Below are 16,923 nucleotides of genomic sequence, written 5' to 3' on the forward strand. Positions count from 1 at the left end.
GCCTTGCCTGTACCGGAAGTAGCAGACTATGTGCGCGTGACGTCACGGGCTGTGGAGCTACTCACATCCCCACATTGTTTACAATCATGGCCACCAGCAGCGAGAGCGATTCGGACCGAGAAAGCGACGATTTCCCCATTAATTTAAGCGAGGATGAAAGATTCGTGGATGAGGAAAGTGAGAGTGAAGGACTAGAAAAAAAAAACCTACACGGCAGAGCGATTCAGATGTTATTTGAAATATCTACTAGGATAATTCTGGAAAATCCCTTATCTGCTTATTGTGTTACTAGTGTTTTAGTGAGATTATATGGTCGTACCTGTACAACCTGAAAGTCGGAGGGGTGTGGCCACCGCCAGTATCTCAGAGGGAAGCCACGTTTCTCAACGAGGCGAAGACAGCCAGTGGGGCAGGGCTGAGATTATTATTTTTTTCCCTTCTCCACGGTGGAAGCATCCGACGGTCGGGGGCAGCCGGTGGGAGGAGGCAAAAGAGTGCGCAGCTGCCTCTTTGACAGGTGCAGGAGGAACGACGCAAGCTTTCCGCTTATGTCTACGGTAAGAGCCGACTTATTACCACCATTTTCTCACCGAAACCTGCCGGTTGACATGTGGTAGGGAACCATGTTCGCTTGACCGCTCTGTTCCATAGTAAAGCTTCACCGTCATCTTGTGGGAATGTAAACAAGGAAACACCGGCTGTGTTTGTGTTGCTAAAGGCGGCCGCAATACACCGCTTCCCACCTACATCTTTCTTCTTTGACGTCTCCATTATTAATTGAACAAATTGCAAAAGATTCAGCAACACAAATGTCCATAATAATGTGGAATTATGCAAATAAAAAAGAGACGACTTATAGCTTTGAACGGGGCTGGACCAAAATGTCCTCTACAATGCGTGACGACACGCGCACGCGTCATCAAACCGCGGCGTTTTAGCATGATTATTCCGTGCGAAATTTAAAATTGCAATTTAGTGAACTAAACCGGCCGTATTGGCATGTGTTGCAATGTTAAGATCTCATCATTGATATATAAACTATCAGACTGCGTGGTCGGTAGTAGTGGGTTTCAGTAGGCTTTTAAATAAAAAGAGCATAGTAAACAAGTTTCGGGGACGGCGTGGCTCAGTTGGTAGAGAAGCCGTGCCAGCAACTTGAAGGTACCTGGTTCGATCCCCAGGTTTCTGCCATCCTTGCCACGTCCGTTGTATCCTTGAGCGAGACCCTTCGCCCTTGCACCTGATGGGTCTTGGTTAGGGTCTTGCATGGCAGTATGGGTGAATGTGGAAATAGTGTCAAAGCGATATGAGTACCTTAAAGGTAGAAAAGCGCTATATAAGCATAACCCATTTACCATTTTTAAGTTTCCACGGTGGCAGCCCGATGCCTCACAATACGAAAGTCCTGAGTAGTCCTGGGTTGGATCCCGGGCTTGGGATCTTTCTGTGTGGAGATTGCATGTTCTCCCCGTGACTGCGTGGGTTCCCTCCGGGTACTCCGGCTTACTCCCACTTCCAAAAACATGCACCTGGGGATAGGTTGATTGGCAACACTAAAATTGGCCCTAGTGTGTTAATGTTGTCTGTCTATCTGTGTTGGCCCTGCAATGAGGTGGCGACTTGTCCAGGGTGTACGCCATCTTCAATCCAAATGCAGTTGAAATAGGCTGCAGCACCCCCCCCAACCCCAAAAGGGACAAGCGGTAGGAAATGGATGGCTGGATGGAAGTTTCCAAGGCAACCGCTGGGATTTATATACCTCTGAGTGATGATAAGCACTCCCTCATATAAATTAAACTTACATATCATTGTCGGTAATGTTTTGTTTTTTGTTGTTTAAAAAAACAGCTAAGATTTAAATCCCTGACATTAACACAACTCAAGCATGAAAATAAAGTTAAGGTAATTCTTCCGTCACCACGTGTCTGTGATTAATACGTTGATTACCGCTTAATGTCTCAAACTATCCACACTGCCGACAGGTAATACTGCATATTAAAGTTATTATTCATGTCTTGAAATTAAAAAAAAAAATCTGACAAGACATTGAAGTACCTGATGTTATATTAGGGGTGTAACGATACACAAAAATTTTGGTTCGGTACGTACCTCAGTTCAGAGGTCACAATTCGGTTCATTTTCGGTACAGTAAGAAAACAACAAAATATATTTTTTGGGGTTATTTAATTACCAAATTTGCAAAATCTTCCACCAAAAATATTTTTCTTAGTGGAATATTTGATGTGAAGTAATCAGAACCTTGGATAGGTCAATAATTCATAATAACGTTGATTTTGATTCAATATTTTGTTTTGAGCAATGACAGTTAGAAAGAAAAAAAACAGCTTTGTTTTATTAGTCAACATTGCAACTTTTTCTAAATTACACTTAGCCTGTAAGCTTTTTTATGTCACTTTTGTTATATTATTGTTTATTTTAATAGTATTTTTAGAATGTGCCGTGGGCCTTTAAAACATTAGCTGTGGGCCGCAAATGGCCTCCGGGGCACATTTTTGACACCCCTGCTATAGATAATAAAAAATAAAATCTGATAAATCTATGGGTAAAAAGCATAGCCAGGCGACGCATGCGCGTTTATCATAACTCTCGCTCTCTCTGTCTCTGACCCTCCTTCACGAATGCTGCTGCGTTCACAATTTGTTTTGTTTTTAACCCCTTCTTAACCCTGAACGTACATTGAAAATACACGCAACCCTAACTTAAAATGTCGGACATTTGAGGCATTTAAGAAACTCCACCCGGACAGCCCCGCAAAAGAGGATATATCCGCTGAAAAAAGGAGGTGTGGTCAGACAATCGTAGCCCGGTCACTGCTAGCATACTGTGTGTTGTGCCTTGGTGTGTGCATTATTTACACAACGTGCGGTACGCTACTTAATATGTTTGATTGATTGATTGAAACTTTTATTAGTAGATTGCACAGTACAGTACATATTATGTACAATTGACCACGAAATGGTAACACCCGAATAAGTTTTTGTACTTGTTTAAGTCGGGGTCCACGTAAATCAATTCACGGTAAATTCTTGTCCGTGTGGAAACTCGTTCGGTACACCTCCGAACCGAACCGAAACGGATATATATATATATTTATATATATATATATATGGATATTATTCAAGAAGATTTTTACGAAACAATGCTTCAAAACATTTATTTTACATTTAGGACACAGCACTCTCATACAGACACACCTGAAAGATGGAGACTATAATGTGCAGGAGCAACAACAACTGGAAAGAAGGACTGTCATGATAATAATAATAATGTCTGTGCTTTTTGGTGCAAGCATAAAAAACATATTTTAAAATAGTGTGCAAATTATTCGGGTCCTCCCTCCAAAACTAAACCTTTTACATTCTGTTTGTATTTGGTTTACACATTGTGATAATGAAATGTAACATGCTCGCTGCAGAGTGCAATCTATTGTGGAGAAAAACGATTCCTTGATTTACATGTTTAAGGCCATTGGTTTTATAAGCAGACAAGAAACGAAAATATACATGTTTGAACTTGTTTAACATGCACAAGTGTGGGAATGTTTATTATCTGTAGCAGAAGTCAGAATGTATGCATGCCCCTGCCAACATGTAATGTCAGTTTATTTGTGCTAAATCCTTTCTGATGAATGACAATAAAACGCTAATTAATATGGTGGCTGGGAATTGCAAAACACAGAAGGACGTCATTTATCGATGTCAATTGGTTCTGGACATGACGGCGATAAAAGTCATTTCCGCGAAGTGGAAATCAATATTCATAAATCAAATATTTTCATAGCCTAGCATGTTCTAAATACATTTTTCAACATTATGAGGGCGGATTAGTGGCCAATATCACTGTAGTATTTATATGTATTGATTGAAACTTTTATTAGTAGATTGCACAGTACAGTACATATTCCGTATAATTGACCACTAAATGGTAACACTCAAATAAGTTTTTCAACTTGTTTAAATCGGGATCGACGTTAAACAACTCATGTTAATCAATTCATGGTAATGTATAATGTATAGTTCATTTAGCCATCTTATGCTCGAAATGCTTAACTTGGGCATTTCGTCTAAAATAGTTAGGTAGGGGGTGAGTGACCCCGGGCTTTTTCAGGATCATGCTTCAAACCCCAAGCTGTGCTCTAAAAACGTGCTCATTGTAACCATTAATCCTGACTTCATCATTTTCATGAGAAAAGTTAGCACAAATTATTTTATTATTTTTTGATTTGCAGGTTAAATTGTGCTCTTGGGGTAATGCTGCTGATGAATTTGAATTTATTGAGTTTTTGAAATGTTTTTTTCAGCATCAAATGGTTCAATACAGTCCAATTTTTTTAATATATATTTATATATTTTATTTTAGCTTTGGGCACATTGACACACTTTATATCTTTTATGTTGCAGACAAAAAAATATATATTAATTAAATTGATCTTTTTTGTAAATTGGTGTACATCTATTTATTTTTCTATAATTTTCATGAGGATACAATGTTATGTAGAGGTGTACTTATAACAATTTTGTAGATAAATTATTCTATTTATAATTGTGTAGAGCAGTGGTTCTCAAATGGGGGTATGCGTACCCCTGGGGGTAGTTGAAGGGATGCCAAGGGGTATGTGAGATTTTTTAACAATATTCTAAAAATAGCAACAATTCAAAAATCCTTATAAATATATTTATTGAATAATACTTCAACAAAATATGAATTTAAGTTCATAAACTGAAAAAAAATACAACAATGCAGTATTCAGTGTTGACAGCTAGATTTTTTTGTGGACATGTTCCATAAATATTGATGTTAAAGATTTATTTTTTTGTGAAGAAATGTTTAGAATTAAGTTAATGAATCCAGATGGATCTCTATTACAATCCCCAAAGAGGGCACTTTAAGTTGATGATTACTTCTATGTGTAGAAATTGTATTTATAATTGAATCACTTGTTTATTTTTCAGCAATTTTGAAGTTATTTTGATATCTTTTTTTCCCAAATAGTTCCGAAAGACCACTACACATGAGCAATAGTTTGCACTGTTATGAAATTTAATATATCAGAAACTGATGACATAGTGCTGTATTTTTTTTCCTTTATCTCTTTTTTTCAACCAAAAATGCTTTGCTCTGATTAGGGGTTACTTGAATCAAAAACATGTTCACAGGGGGTACATCACTGAAAAAAAGGTTGAGAACCACTGGTGTAGAGTGAGGGGGTGTGATATATTTTCTTCTGGGGGAGGGGAGGCATAACATTAAGTGATTGAGAAAACTTATTTAGGGTAAAAGAAAAAATTTGCAATCTGGTAAAAGTGCAATATTTGAAGCTCAAATGTGGTGTGAGAGGACTGCGATAAGCAATGTATGGTATTTTGTTTTCTGAAAATAAAGTTGTTTGATGCAATGTATAAAAGTGTTTTTATAGTTTGTAATATTTTTATGGCCACCATAGATGAGCTGCTGTGCTTTTATATCTATGATGATGTTAGTGACAAGAGAAATGTGTGCTGTTTAACAGTGCATGAAGAAAAACAATTAATTGTGACACAAAGGAGATCAGGGTCATGGGATGAGATTTGGGGGATTAAGCATTGACGTGTTGCTGTTTTTTAGGGGATCGTCGGTGGGAAACGTCACCCATGGGTGAACAGTGAACGCACACAAAAATCTACTGTGGCAGGAACACACAACTGAAAAAACAAGATAATAGCAGGAATAAAAAAAAATCAATTATAATAAGATAAATATTGTATAAACACACAGTTTAGCATATGAAATAATTGGTGAGAACTCACTCAGTCCAGCACAGTTGGAATGTACCACTAAGATAATTGTGCAAAGTGATGCACATTATTTGAATTCCTCCTGAGGCTTAGTTAAATGAAATGAGACAAACTAATCACATAAATGCTGATTATACTCAGGATTTTTGGCTTGATGTTAAATTTCCCAACTTTATATAAAATTGTGTCAAAACCTAGCAGAGCTTTAAGAAGAGGTTGTCACAGAAAAAGCACCATAGAGCATTTAACCTACAACCTTGATTTTGAAATATATCTGACGAAAGGAGATTTGTGAGAAAGCACTCTGCTTTGAGTATTACAAGATATACAAATAAGCTTCACAACAAGACAGAGGATGCACGTCTTATTCGAAGGGTGTGCTTAAACTTGCAGAGCGATGTGTACGGAAAGCGGCAGAGGTGTGACTTACAATGTGTATAAACAAGCGAGAAGTGTAGTACAGTACACAGCAGGCAGTTAGAACCTTCATGATTGCTCACACATCATCTTCTTACGGGATACTCCTCAGTCGTTGTGGCGGCTGAAGGGTTCATGTGAGGCGCTGAGGTGTCCACTTGTCCATCGGGCTGGACGGACTCCACGGTCTCTACGAGGCTGCCGCTGGGGAGCACGACATAGCGGGCAGCCATGTCTTTGGGCTGCAGCTCTCTCATGCCCTCTTTGCTGTGCCAAATCCCATAGCTGAAATAAACAAAGAGACCTGCCAAGGCGTGAAAACATGACCATTTGGATTGAAGTCAAAGAACGTTACATGTCACGTGTGTAGGTTTAAGTTAACCGCTGCAAAAAATAATGTGGAGTTCCTGCAAAGCCGTCAATAATCAGATATACTAGTGGTGTAACGGTACGTGTATTTGTATTGAACCGTTTCGGTACAGGGGTTTCGGTTCGGTTCGGAGGTGTACCGAACGAGTACACATGCTAGCAGTGACCAAGCTAGGACAACATGTAAAAGCCAGAGCTGGAAGACCCTCCTGCCTCGTTAAGATCTCCCTTTTGGGAACACTTTGGCTGCACGATACAACAATGGAGGACAGAGGTTTGCCGACATTGTTCAGCAGCTGCTTGTGACAACACGTCAAACATGTGCTGCACCTTTCCTGTTTCCGGCTCCCAGACCGTAGTCGAGGAGCGCAGGGGAGACACTCCTCCAGGGCTGATGTATTCTTGGGGGCAACACCCTTCACTCTACCCGGCAGTGGGTCTCCACAGCTCCGGACTCCAGGGTAAATGAAGAGTCCGGCGATTAGTTGCAAATCGTGGCTTTATTGAGGTCTTGCACACAGCCAATCCAACAAAACACAAGCCACTCCCCGCACTCAAGCTACGATCCCTCACCTCGCTCGCCCACACACTCACTGACGGCACTCACCTCACATGCTGTCACATATGAAAGGGCCACACAAACACATACGCTACTCTCATAACACATGCTAACTCATTTGAAGAGTCACCACCGCATTCAAGCAGCCTCTCCTCGGTGAGTCAGCCAGGGCTAAAGCAATAACAAATGTTTTTATAGCAGCAGATTGAAGTCCATATTGCATTAAAAACTAGATTTTGACCCACTTTTATGGTGGGAGAACAATGAGCCCATGTATCCTCTTGTTGGCAAGTTAGCCAGGCAAGGGGGGAGGGTGGGCGGGGGAGGGGGGGAAGAAAAGTTAATATTAGGCTGAGTTGACTTGAAATTGTTTAATGTTGCACGTTTTATATGTAGACGAAAAGTTTTGTCATTTTATTTAATCTGAGCAACAACTTGAGGCAGTTTAATGTTGATTAACGTGGACACCGACTTAAACAAGTTGAAAAACTTATTGGGGTGTAACCATTTAGTGGTCAATTGTACGGAATATGTACTGTGCAAAATACTAATAAAAGTCTCAATCAATCAAAAAAAGCCCTTTATATGTAGAAAGGTTTTGTTAAGAAACCATTCTGAACCTTATCTCATTTAGTTTTTATATTATATACGTTGACCACATCAACCCTGGCAATGGACCCTGTGTGTATATGTATGTTGACCATTGTTTATAAATTTGGTAAATAAATAACGAAAAAAAATGTATTTTTTTTTTTTTTTTTTACTGTACCGAAAATGAACCGAACCTTGACCTCTAAACCGAAGTACGTACCGAACCGAAATTTTTGTGTACCGTTACACCCCTATTAAATACGCAAATATAGTTTTGTCGTATACTGTATAGTATATTGTCCTAAAAACAGCTTGAATCTGAATTTTTTTTTAAGGTGGGGCACTTGTAAGTTGAAGTTCCACTGCAGTCCGTTTGTTCCCAAACAAAGAATCCCACAAGTTGGTAACTTAGTCTGTGTGCATTTTTTTTATTGAGTACCACTGCAAAAAAAACACATTTGGGCCAAAGAAAGTTGCGAATCTCAGCACTTTGAAAAAGAAGGTTCGAAACACTTAAATTCAAGAAAGAACTTGTTGCAAAGTACAAAGGTAATGTCCGCGGGGCTCTCTTCTACCATCCTCCTTTTCCGATTATCGCCCTAAATTATGTTAAATGTTTGTTTATCCATTTTATTAATCATTTATACACATTTTTTATTAATCATTTATACAAATTTTCCATAGTTTCTGCTTCTAAAACTGTAATTACCTTCTATTGCTTAAAGTAACATCTTTCAAGGCTAGCTTATGGTATACCATTAGTGCAAGGGTGGGCAAACTTTTTGTCTCAGAGGCCACGTTGGCTTCTGAAATTTGACAGACGGACCGAGCGAACACATGCTGCATTTCAAAGCATATATCTGTTGAGAATAGACATCCCAAACATGGGATTTACATCTATTTTCAACAATATCATATCAGCAGCTCAAAGAAACATAAAAATGGTATTACAGAGTTAACACTTACATTGTCTTTCAGTGGGAGCAAAGTTGTTGATCAACCTTTTTTGCCAATGCGCTGAAGTCTAGGATCAGTTTTGTTGTGGCAGTTTTCAAAACAGATCTTTGCTTAATTTTTGTCTAATATTTGGCGGGCCAGATTAAAAAGATCAACGGGCTGAATGTTGCTCCCGGGTCGTAGTTTGTCCATCCCAGATATAGTTCTTTAACAGAACATAAAAATATTTTTTAAATGTCATATTTTTCACTATTACTAATTGTATATAATAACATTTGCTCATCAGCCAAAGGAATTAGTGTGGCATTCAGCCTTGTCACTCACCGCTTGCTTGTCAAGACGTAAACACAGTTCACACACACATAAGCCGTCCAAGAGAAGCAACTAACAATTTACGGTCACGTTGTTATGATAGAATATACATTTAGTAGTAGCAGCGGGGGCCGTCTACGGAGCAGACGCCAGCAGTGTGATCGGAAACGCGGATGCCGAGCGGGGCTAAAAACAAAGCAGAAGGCTAATCCCCACAGAACACCACTTTCCTCCATCCCGAAGACGGATTTAGATGGAAAATGCGAGACTACTGGTCTGGGTAAGGAGTCAGTTAAATTAGAACAAGTTTTTTCTGCTTTGAGTGTTTCAGAGTTGGACATGTGTTTTACTGAGGTGGCTAACTATGATGCGTGCAGTTTATCAAAGCAACAAACAAACAATCGGAAAATCCCCGTTACTGAGGTGGCTAACCATGATGCGTGCAGTTTATCAAAGCAACAAACAAACAATCGGAAAATCCCCGTTACTGAGGTGGCTAACCATGATGCATGCAGTTTATCAAAGCAACCATCAAACAATCGGAAAATTCCTGTCGTATCAATTCCTAGATATGGTCGTAACTATACTAAATGCACTGGGCATAATAAACACAACATTATTAATATTGCTACTACGGATAATTTGATCAAAAACTCCCTAAAACAGCCCACTACCTATAATATAGGTTTTTTAAACATAAGATCATTGTCTCCCAAAACGTTGTTAGTTAATGATATTATCAGAGACAACAATCTTAACGTCATCGGTCTCAGCGAAACCTGGCTTAAACCAAACAACTTTTTTGCGCTAAATGAGGCATGTCCTCCTAACTTTACACATGCGCATATTGCCCGTCCGCTCAAAAGGGGTGGGGGGGTCGCACTAATATACAACGAAAACTTTAACCTTAGTCCTAACATAAATAATAAATATAAATCGTTTGAGGTGCTTACTATGAGGTCTGTCACACCGCTGCCTCTACACCTGGCTGTTATCTACCGCCCCCCAGGGCCCTATTCGGACTTTATTAATGAATTCTCAGAGTTCGTTGCTGATCTAGTGACACACGCCGATAATATAATCATAATGGGGGACTTTAATATCCATATGAATACCCCATCGGACCCACCGTGCGTAGCGCTCCAGACTGTAATTGATAGCTGTGGTCTCACACAAATAATAAATGAACCCACGCATCGCAACGGTAATACGATAGACCTAGTGCTTGTCAGGGGCATCACCGTTTCCAAAGTTACGATACTCCCGTATACTAAAGTATTGTCCGATCATTACCTTATAAAATTCGAGGTTCAGACGCATGTTCGTCAAACTAATAATAATAATAACTGCTATAGCAGCCGCAACATTAATACAGCCACAACGACAACTCTTGCTGACCTACTGCCCTCGGTAATGGCACCATTCCCAAAGTATGTGGGCTCTATTGATAACCTCTCTAACAACTTTAACGACGCCCTGCGCGAAACCATTGATAACATAGCACCGCCAAAGTTAAAAAAGGCTCCAAAAAAGCGCACCCCGTGGTTTACAGAAGAAACTAGAGCTCAGAAATTATTATGAAGAAAGCTGGAACGCAAATGGCGCACGACTAAACTTGAGGTGCACCATCAAGCATGGAGTGATGGTTTAATAACTTATAAACGCGTGCTTACCTTAGCTAAAGCTAAATATTACTCAAATCTCATCCACCGTAATAAAAACGATCCTAAATTTTTGTTTAGTACGGTAGCATCGCTAACCCAACAAGGGACTCCTTCCAGTAGCTTAACCCACTCAGCTGATGACTTTATGCAATTCTTTAGTAAGAAAATTGAAGTCATTAGAAAGGAGATTAAAGACAATGCGTCCCAGCTACAACGGAGTTCTATTAACACTGACACGATTGTATATACGGTGGATACTGCCCTCCAAAATAGTTTCTCTCGTTTTGAGGAAATAACATTAGAGGAATTGTTACAACGTGTAAATGGAATAAAACAGACAACATGTTTACTTGACCCTCTTCCTGGGAAACTGATCAAGGAACTCTTTGTATTATTAGGTCCATCAGTGCTAAATATTATAAACTTATCACTCTCCTCGGGCACTGTTCCCCTAGCATTCAAAAAAGCGGTTATTCATCCTCTTCTTAAAAGACCTAACCTCGATCCTGACCTCATGGTAAATTACCGACCGGTGTCTCACCTTCCCTTTATTTCAAAAATCCTTGAAAAAATTGTTGCGGAGCAGTTAAATGAACACTTAGCGTCTAACAATCTATGTGAAACCTTTCAATCCGGTTTCAGGGCAAATCACTCGATGGAGACAGCCCTCGCAAAAATGACTAATGATCTATTGCTAACGATGGATTCTGATGCGTCATCTATGTTGCTGCTCCTCGATCTTAGCGCTGCTTTCGATACCGTCGATCATAATATTTTATTAGAACGTATCAAAACACGAATTGGTATGTCAGACTTAGCCCTGTCTTGGTTTAACTCTTATCTTACTGATAGGATGCAGTGTGTCTCCCATAACAATGTGACCTCGGACTACGTTAAGGTAACGTGTGGAGTTCCCCAGGGTTCGGTCCTTGGCCCTGCACTCTTCAGCATCTACATGCTGCCGCTAGGTGACATCATACGCAAATACGGTGTTAGCTTTCACTGTTATGCTGATGACACCCAACTCTACATGCCCCTAAAGCTGACCAACACGCCGGATTGTAGTCAGCTGGAGGCGTGTCTTAATGAAATTAAACAATGGATGTCCGCTAACTTTTTGCAACTCAACGCCAAAAAAACGGAAATACTGATTATCGGTCCTGCTAGACACCGAACTCTATTTAATAATACAACTCTAACATTTGACAACCAAACAATTAAACAAGGCGACATGGTAAAGAATCTGGGTATTATCTTCGACCCAACTCTCTCCTTTGAGGCACACATTAAAAGCGTTACTAAAACGGCCTTCTTTCATCTCCGTAACATCGCTAAAATTCGCTCCATTCTGTCCACTAAAGACGCTGAGATCATTATCCATGCGTTTGTTACGTCTCGCCTCGACTACTGTAACGTATTATTTTCGGGTCTCCCCATGTCTAGCATTAAAAGATTACAGTTGGTACAAAATGCGGCTGCTAGACTTTTGACAAGAACAAGAAAGTTTGATCACATTACGCCTGTACTGGCTCACCTGCACTGGCTTCCTGTGCACTTAACATGTGACTTTAAGGTTTTACTACTTACGTATAAAATACTACACGGTCTAGCTCCATCTTATCTTGCCGATTGTATTGTACCATATCTCCCGGCAAGAAATCTGCGTTCAAAGGATTCCGGCTTATTAGTGATTCCCAAAGCCCAAAAAAAGTCTGCGGGCTATAGAGCATTTTCCGTTCGGGCTCCAGTACTCTGGAATACCCTCCCGGTAACAGTTCGCGATGCCACCTCAGTAGAAGCATTTAAGTCTCACCTTAAAACTCATTTGTATACTCTAGCCTTTAAATAGACTCCCTTTTTAGACCAGTTGATCTGCCGTTTCTTTTCTTTTTCTTCTATGTCCCACTCTCCCGTGTGGAGGGGGTCCGGTCCGATCCGGTGGCCATGTACTGCTTGCCTGTGTATCGGCTGGGGACATCTCTGCGCTGCTGGTCCGCCTACGCTTGGGATGGTTTCCTGCTGGCTCCGCTGTGAACGGGACTCTCGCTGCTGTGTCTTGGATCCTCTTTGGACTGGACTCTCGCGACTGTGTTGTATCCATTGTGGATTGAACTTTCACAGTATCATGTTAGATCCGCTCGACATCCATTGCTTTCCTCCTCTCTAAGGTTCTCATAGTCATCATTGTCACCGACGTCCCACTGGGTCATTATTGTCACCAATGTCCCACTGGGTGTGAGTTTTCCTTGCCCTTATGTGGGCCTACCGAGGATGTCGTGGTGGTTTGTGCAGCCCTTTGAGACACTAGTGATTTAGGGCTATATAAGTAAACATTGATTGATTGATTGATTTAATGATAACTAAAATTAGTAGCTAAATTGCTATCATTGGCAAAACACACACAAAAAATCCTAAAAGCCGGAGGAGGGCGGGATATAATGCTGACAACACTCTGGAGCGTAAAGGTTGCAAATAGCCCCTTTGCCCCTCAGGGACAAAGGCTGACTTATTTGTCCATCATGTAAATTTGTGTTGTATTTTGGCCCTAATTTTGTTGTGTTGATTCACTATGGGTAATTTTCCCACGATTGTTTTTTTATGTAAATGTTTTAAATTTCAACGACCAATTCTTTCATAGGTCTACGACATACTATCAGTTACTTCACAAAACATCAAAGCCAAACAGGACATGAGAGTCTTTTATTTTTAAAAAGGCCATAAACACAGTTTGGATATATATATTTTTTTACTTATTTGCAGAAATCTTTCAATAAACTTCAGTCCTACACAAAAATACCAAACATGTCATGTTTTTATTTATTTTAGTCATAATTTTAGTCTTTTGAAGGCCTTTTGATCAAATGATCAGTTTTCAATTAATGTAAATTTGCACAAAATTGGTTATTTTACTCATTTAAATTTATCTGATCAAAGGCCTTCAAAAGTGTCCAAATAATAAATAAAAAAAACATTTTATGTTTGATAATCTTGTTGACGACTGATGTTTGAGTTCTTTGAGCAAATTAATTTTAATAAAAACATCCATCCATCCATCCATTTTTTACCGCTTATTCCCTTTGGGGTCGCTGGTGCCTATCTCAGTTACAATCGGGCGGAAAGCGGGGTACACCCTGGACAAGTTGCCACCTCATCGCAGGGCCAACACAGATAGACAGACAACATTCACACTCACATTCACACACTTTGGGCCAATTTTTAGTGTTGCCAATCAACCTATCCTCAGGTGCATGTCTTTGGAGGTCGGAGGAAGCCGGAGTACCCGGAGGGAACCCACGCAGTCACGGGGAGAACATGCAAACTCCACACAGAAAGATCCTGAGCCCGGGATTGAACCCAGGACTACTCAGGACCTTCGTATTGTGAGGCAGACGCACTAACCCCTCTACCACCGTGCTGCCTTAATAAAAACAAATAGTCCCAAATGTTTTGACTTTTCAATCCTGTTTGCTTTGAATATTATTTAAATAAAATTTCCCCAGAGGTTTAACTGTGTTTTTTTGAAAGTACAACTGTGTGTCTGTAATGGAATGATCAGATTTTAATTATTTTTCAATAGAAAAATAGCTTCAGTTTTTGTACGATTCCGTCCTCGTCTGACTTTTCGGAATGCATTACAAATACAAAAGTACCTGTGTTGTACTGTATTTGGTCATTCCTCAATTATGACACAATTATTTGTGTCCTTTTTCAGCAAACCACAATTACAGAAGTGCTTCTTCAGAGCAAGACACTCAATATTCAGTGTTTTAGTGTTGAACAGAAGTCAAATAAAAACAAAGGGGACCCTCTTACCTATGACAATCCAGACAGTGAACCTAATCCAGGTTAGAGGGCTGAGCTTCATCATAAGGAATACATTAATGAGGATACTGGCTCCTGGTGTCAATGGAACCACTGGTACCTGCAAAAACAATACAATTAAATTATCTATCACTTCTATCCAACTAATGATGATAAAATCAGAAGAGAACTGTTCTTTTTTTAAATGTTACCTATTATTCACAGTCCCTATGTAAGACAAGAACACGTTTTCTTCTTTTTTATGCATTATAAATTGTAACATATAGCTCGTACTAGACAGCTAACAATGTAGCAAATGGGAGTTATCTATTCCTACCATGAAAGTCTCTTAAAACCACCAACAATACTCCATTTACATGCCGTGACCTGCGTATTGACATAATATTAGCAACCTACTCAGTGGCATAGAGGTTTAAGTCTCTGCCCTGAGATCAGTAGGTTGAGAGTTGAGAGGGGGGGGTGATCAAGAGGATGGGTCAAATGCAGATGACAAATTTCACCACACCTAGTGCGTGTGACAATCATTGGTACTTTAACTTTAACATTGTTGTTATAAGAGCTAACATCAATGAAGTACTTTTGGCGGCGCCTTCATCACAGAGAGGTAACTATAGTTTATGCATCTAATGACATACTCTGCTGGTGAGCTTCTGCATTGTCTCTCAGTTGGCCAAAGTTCATTTTAGTTTATGAATCATACCTGTCACTTGTAGAGTAGAAGTTTGTTGCCATAAGCCGAGGAGTTGGTTAACTTTAAAATTAAATTCAGACCTGAAGATGAGATAATTTGTTTGTTCTGTCCCACCTTTTTTTAAGAAGTATGAATTATGGTTAATTCATCATCTAAATGGGCAAACAAGTCGTGTGCTGAAAGATTTAAATATTCCAGCGAGAGCGAACATTATACGGTTAAGTATTTTTTTTTCTGCTACTTGATGTTAAGTGTTTTAGTGTAGACTAGTTGGATCTGCTTATCACTCAGCATCTAAAACTCGTATGTATCCTCCTTATATTAATGCTGTAAAGAAAAGATTCTAGATCATCATTTTATCCCAACCATTGGCTCTCATAAAGTCTGCCATGATAAGTAGCTGTTGTTGAAGGAAATAGCAAACATTGTGATACTCTGTGAAATGAATTAGCCACCATAATGCTTAAAATGACCAAAATACATAAATATTACATGTTTTTATGAATGAGCCTGTAACATTCCATATACTTACAGCAAATACAGTATATACAACGTTGATGGATGTTTTTTTTTAGAGCGCTTTAAAGGAGAAATAGATGCATAAAAAAAGAGCAAAACATGAATTCTTGTCTCACATAGGGATTGTGATTGACAGGAAAAAAAAAAAGTAAAGTTCTTCTTGAACATCATCAAATACCTTTGGAATGGACCATAGAACATAAACATACAACAAAACTTTATATTATGACTTTGGACATTTTATCTGACTAACTATGCCTAAATATTTGTATAGCTGGATAGACACTAACTCCAATAGACAATAGAAACTTTTCTAAGAAGTCTTCTGAAATGGTGATGCTGTCATGCAGTAGGTACAAGGCGGGACTAATATCCTGTTATTTTGTATGCACTACTACTTTTATTTTTCAAACTACATTATAATTGGATCTTACCTGGAATGTTTTGGTGTTAGTCTGAGGCTCATGGACCCATATGAGTGCCATGCAAGTAACATAGGCCAGGCTGAAAATCACCACCAATGTGGCAAAGCTCCAGAGTGGCAGCTGCATCTGCGTGAGTCCGAATACCACCACAACACATAGCGACACCGAGCTCACGATCAGACCGAGCACACACAGGGCCACCACCTCGCCGGGCTCATGGTTACCAAGCAGCCTGCCGAGGTAAGGTTCCCAGTAGGCCCTCAGCTGGCCCGCCCCTCTGCGCTCCCTTGTCTTCTGCCTCTCCACCAACTGGAGCTTGTCTGAGAAGGACTCGTACTGTTTCAGCTCACCACTGTCCTCTGATATGTTCTGACATTCCGAGGGGGCGGGAGAAGGTTCAGCATTAGTGTTTGGAGACGTGGATGAAGTCCCTTTGGAGCTGCTTTTCTCTGGTTGGAAGCGAAGAACTATGACGCTCGCTGCCACGAAGGTGTAGGCCAGCAGGGTCCCAATGGACAAGAACTGAACCAAGGCCTCCAGATCGAAAATGAGAGCCATTGTGGCCATGAGGACTCCAAAAACTAGAATAGCATTGACGGGGACTTTGGTGGTGGGATTGACCCGTGCAAAGATTTTGAAAAACAGTCCATCTTCTGCCATTGCATACACAATCCGAGGCAGGGAGAAGAGATTGCACAGCAGCACAGTGTTCATGGCTAGAGGGGGAACAGAGAGCCATTAGCAAACATGAACTCAGGATATGTATATAGCGAAACCTCTAAAGACCACAACCATCAAAGGC

The 16,923-nt window shown here is 40.0% G+C and overlaps 1 protein-coding gene across 3 annotated transcripts in view; it reads right to left on the minus strand.

Annotated features, from left to right (window-relative positions):
• Positions 1 to 3,158: 3,158 nt before the first annotated feature.
• The window catches only part of slc7a4 (solute carrier family 7 member 4), a 29,124-nt gene continuing 15,359 nt past the window's right edge, over positions 3,159 to 16,923 (minus strand). For 2 of the 3 annotated variants that reach the window (XM_061906833.1, XM_061906832.1), the window contains exons 3-5: positions 16,131 to 16,837; positions 14,478 to 14,586; positions 3,159 to 6,516 (exon numbers count right to left, since the gene is read on the minus strand). In XM_061906833.1, coding sequence (XP_061762817.1) covers positions 6,299 to 6,516; positions 14,478 to 14,586; positions 16,131 to 16,837 — 1,034 coding nt within the window. In that variant the 3' untranslated portion in view covers positions 3,159 to 6,298. The remainder of the gene's footprint in view (positions 6,517 to 14,477; positions 14,587 to 16,130; positions 16,838 to 16,923) is intronic. The other variant, XM_061906834.1, reaches the window with a different exon arrangement.

This window comes from Nerophis ophidion, linkage group LG07 (assembly GCF_033978795.1).
Source record: "Nerophis ophidion isolate RoL-2023_Sa linkage group LG07, RoL_Noph_v1.0, whole genome shotgun sequence".
Taxonomy (NCBI): Eukaryota; Metazoa; Chordata; class Actinopteri; order Syngnathiformes; family Syngnathidae; genus Nerophis; species Nerophis ophidion.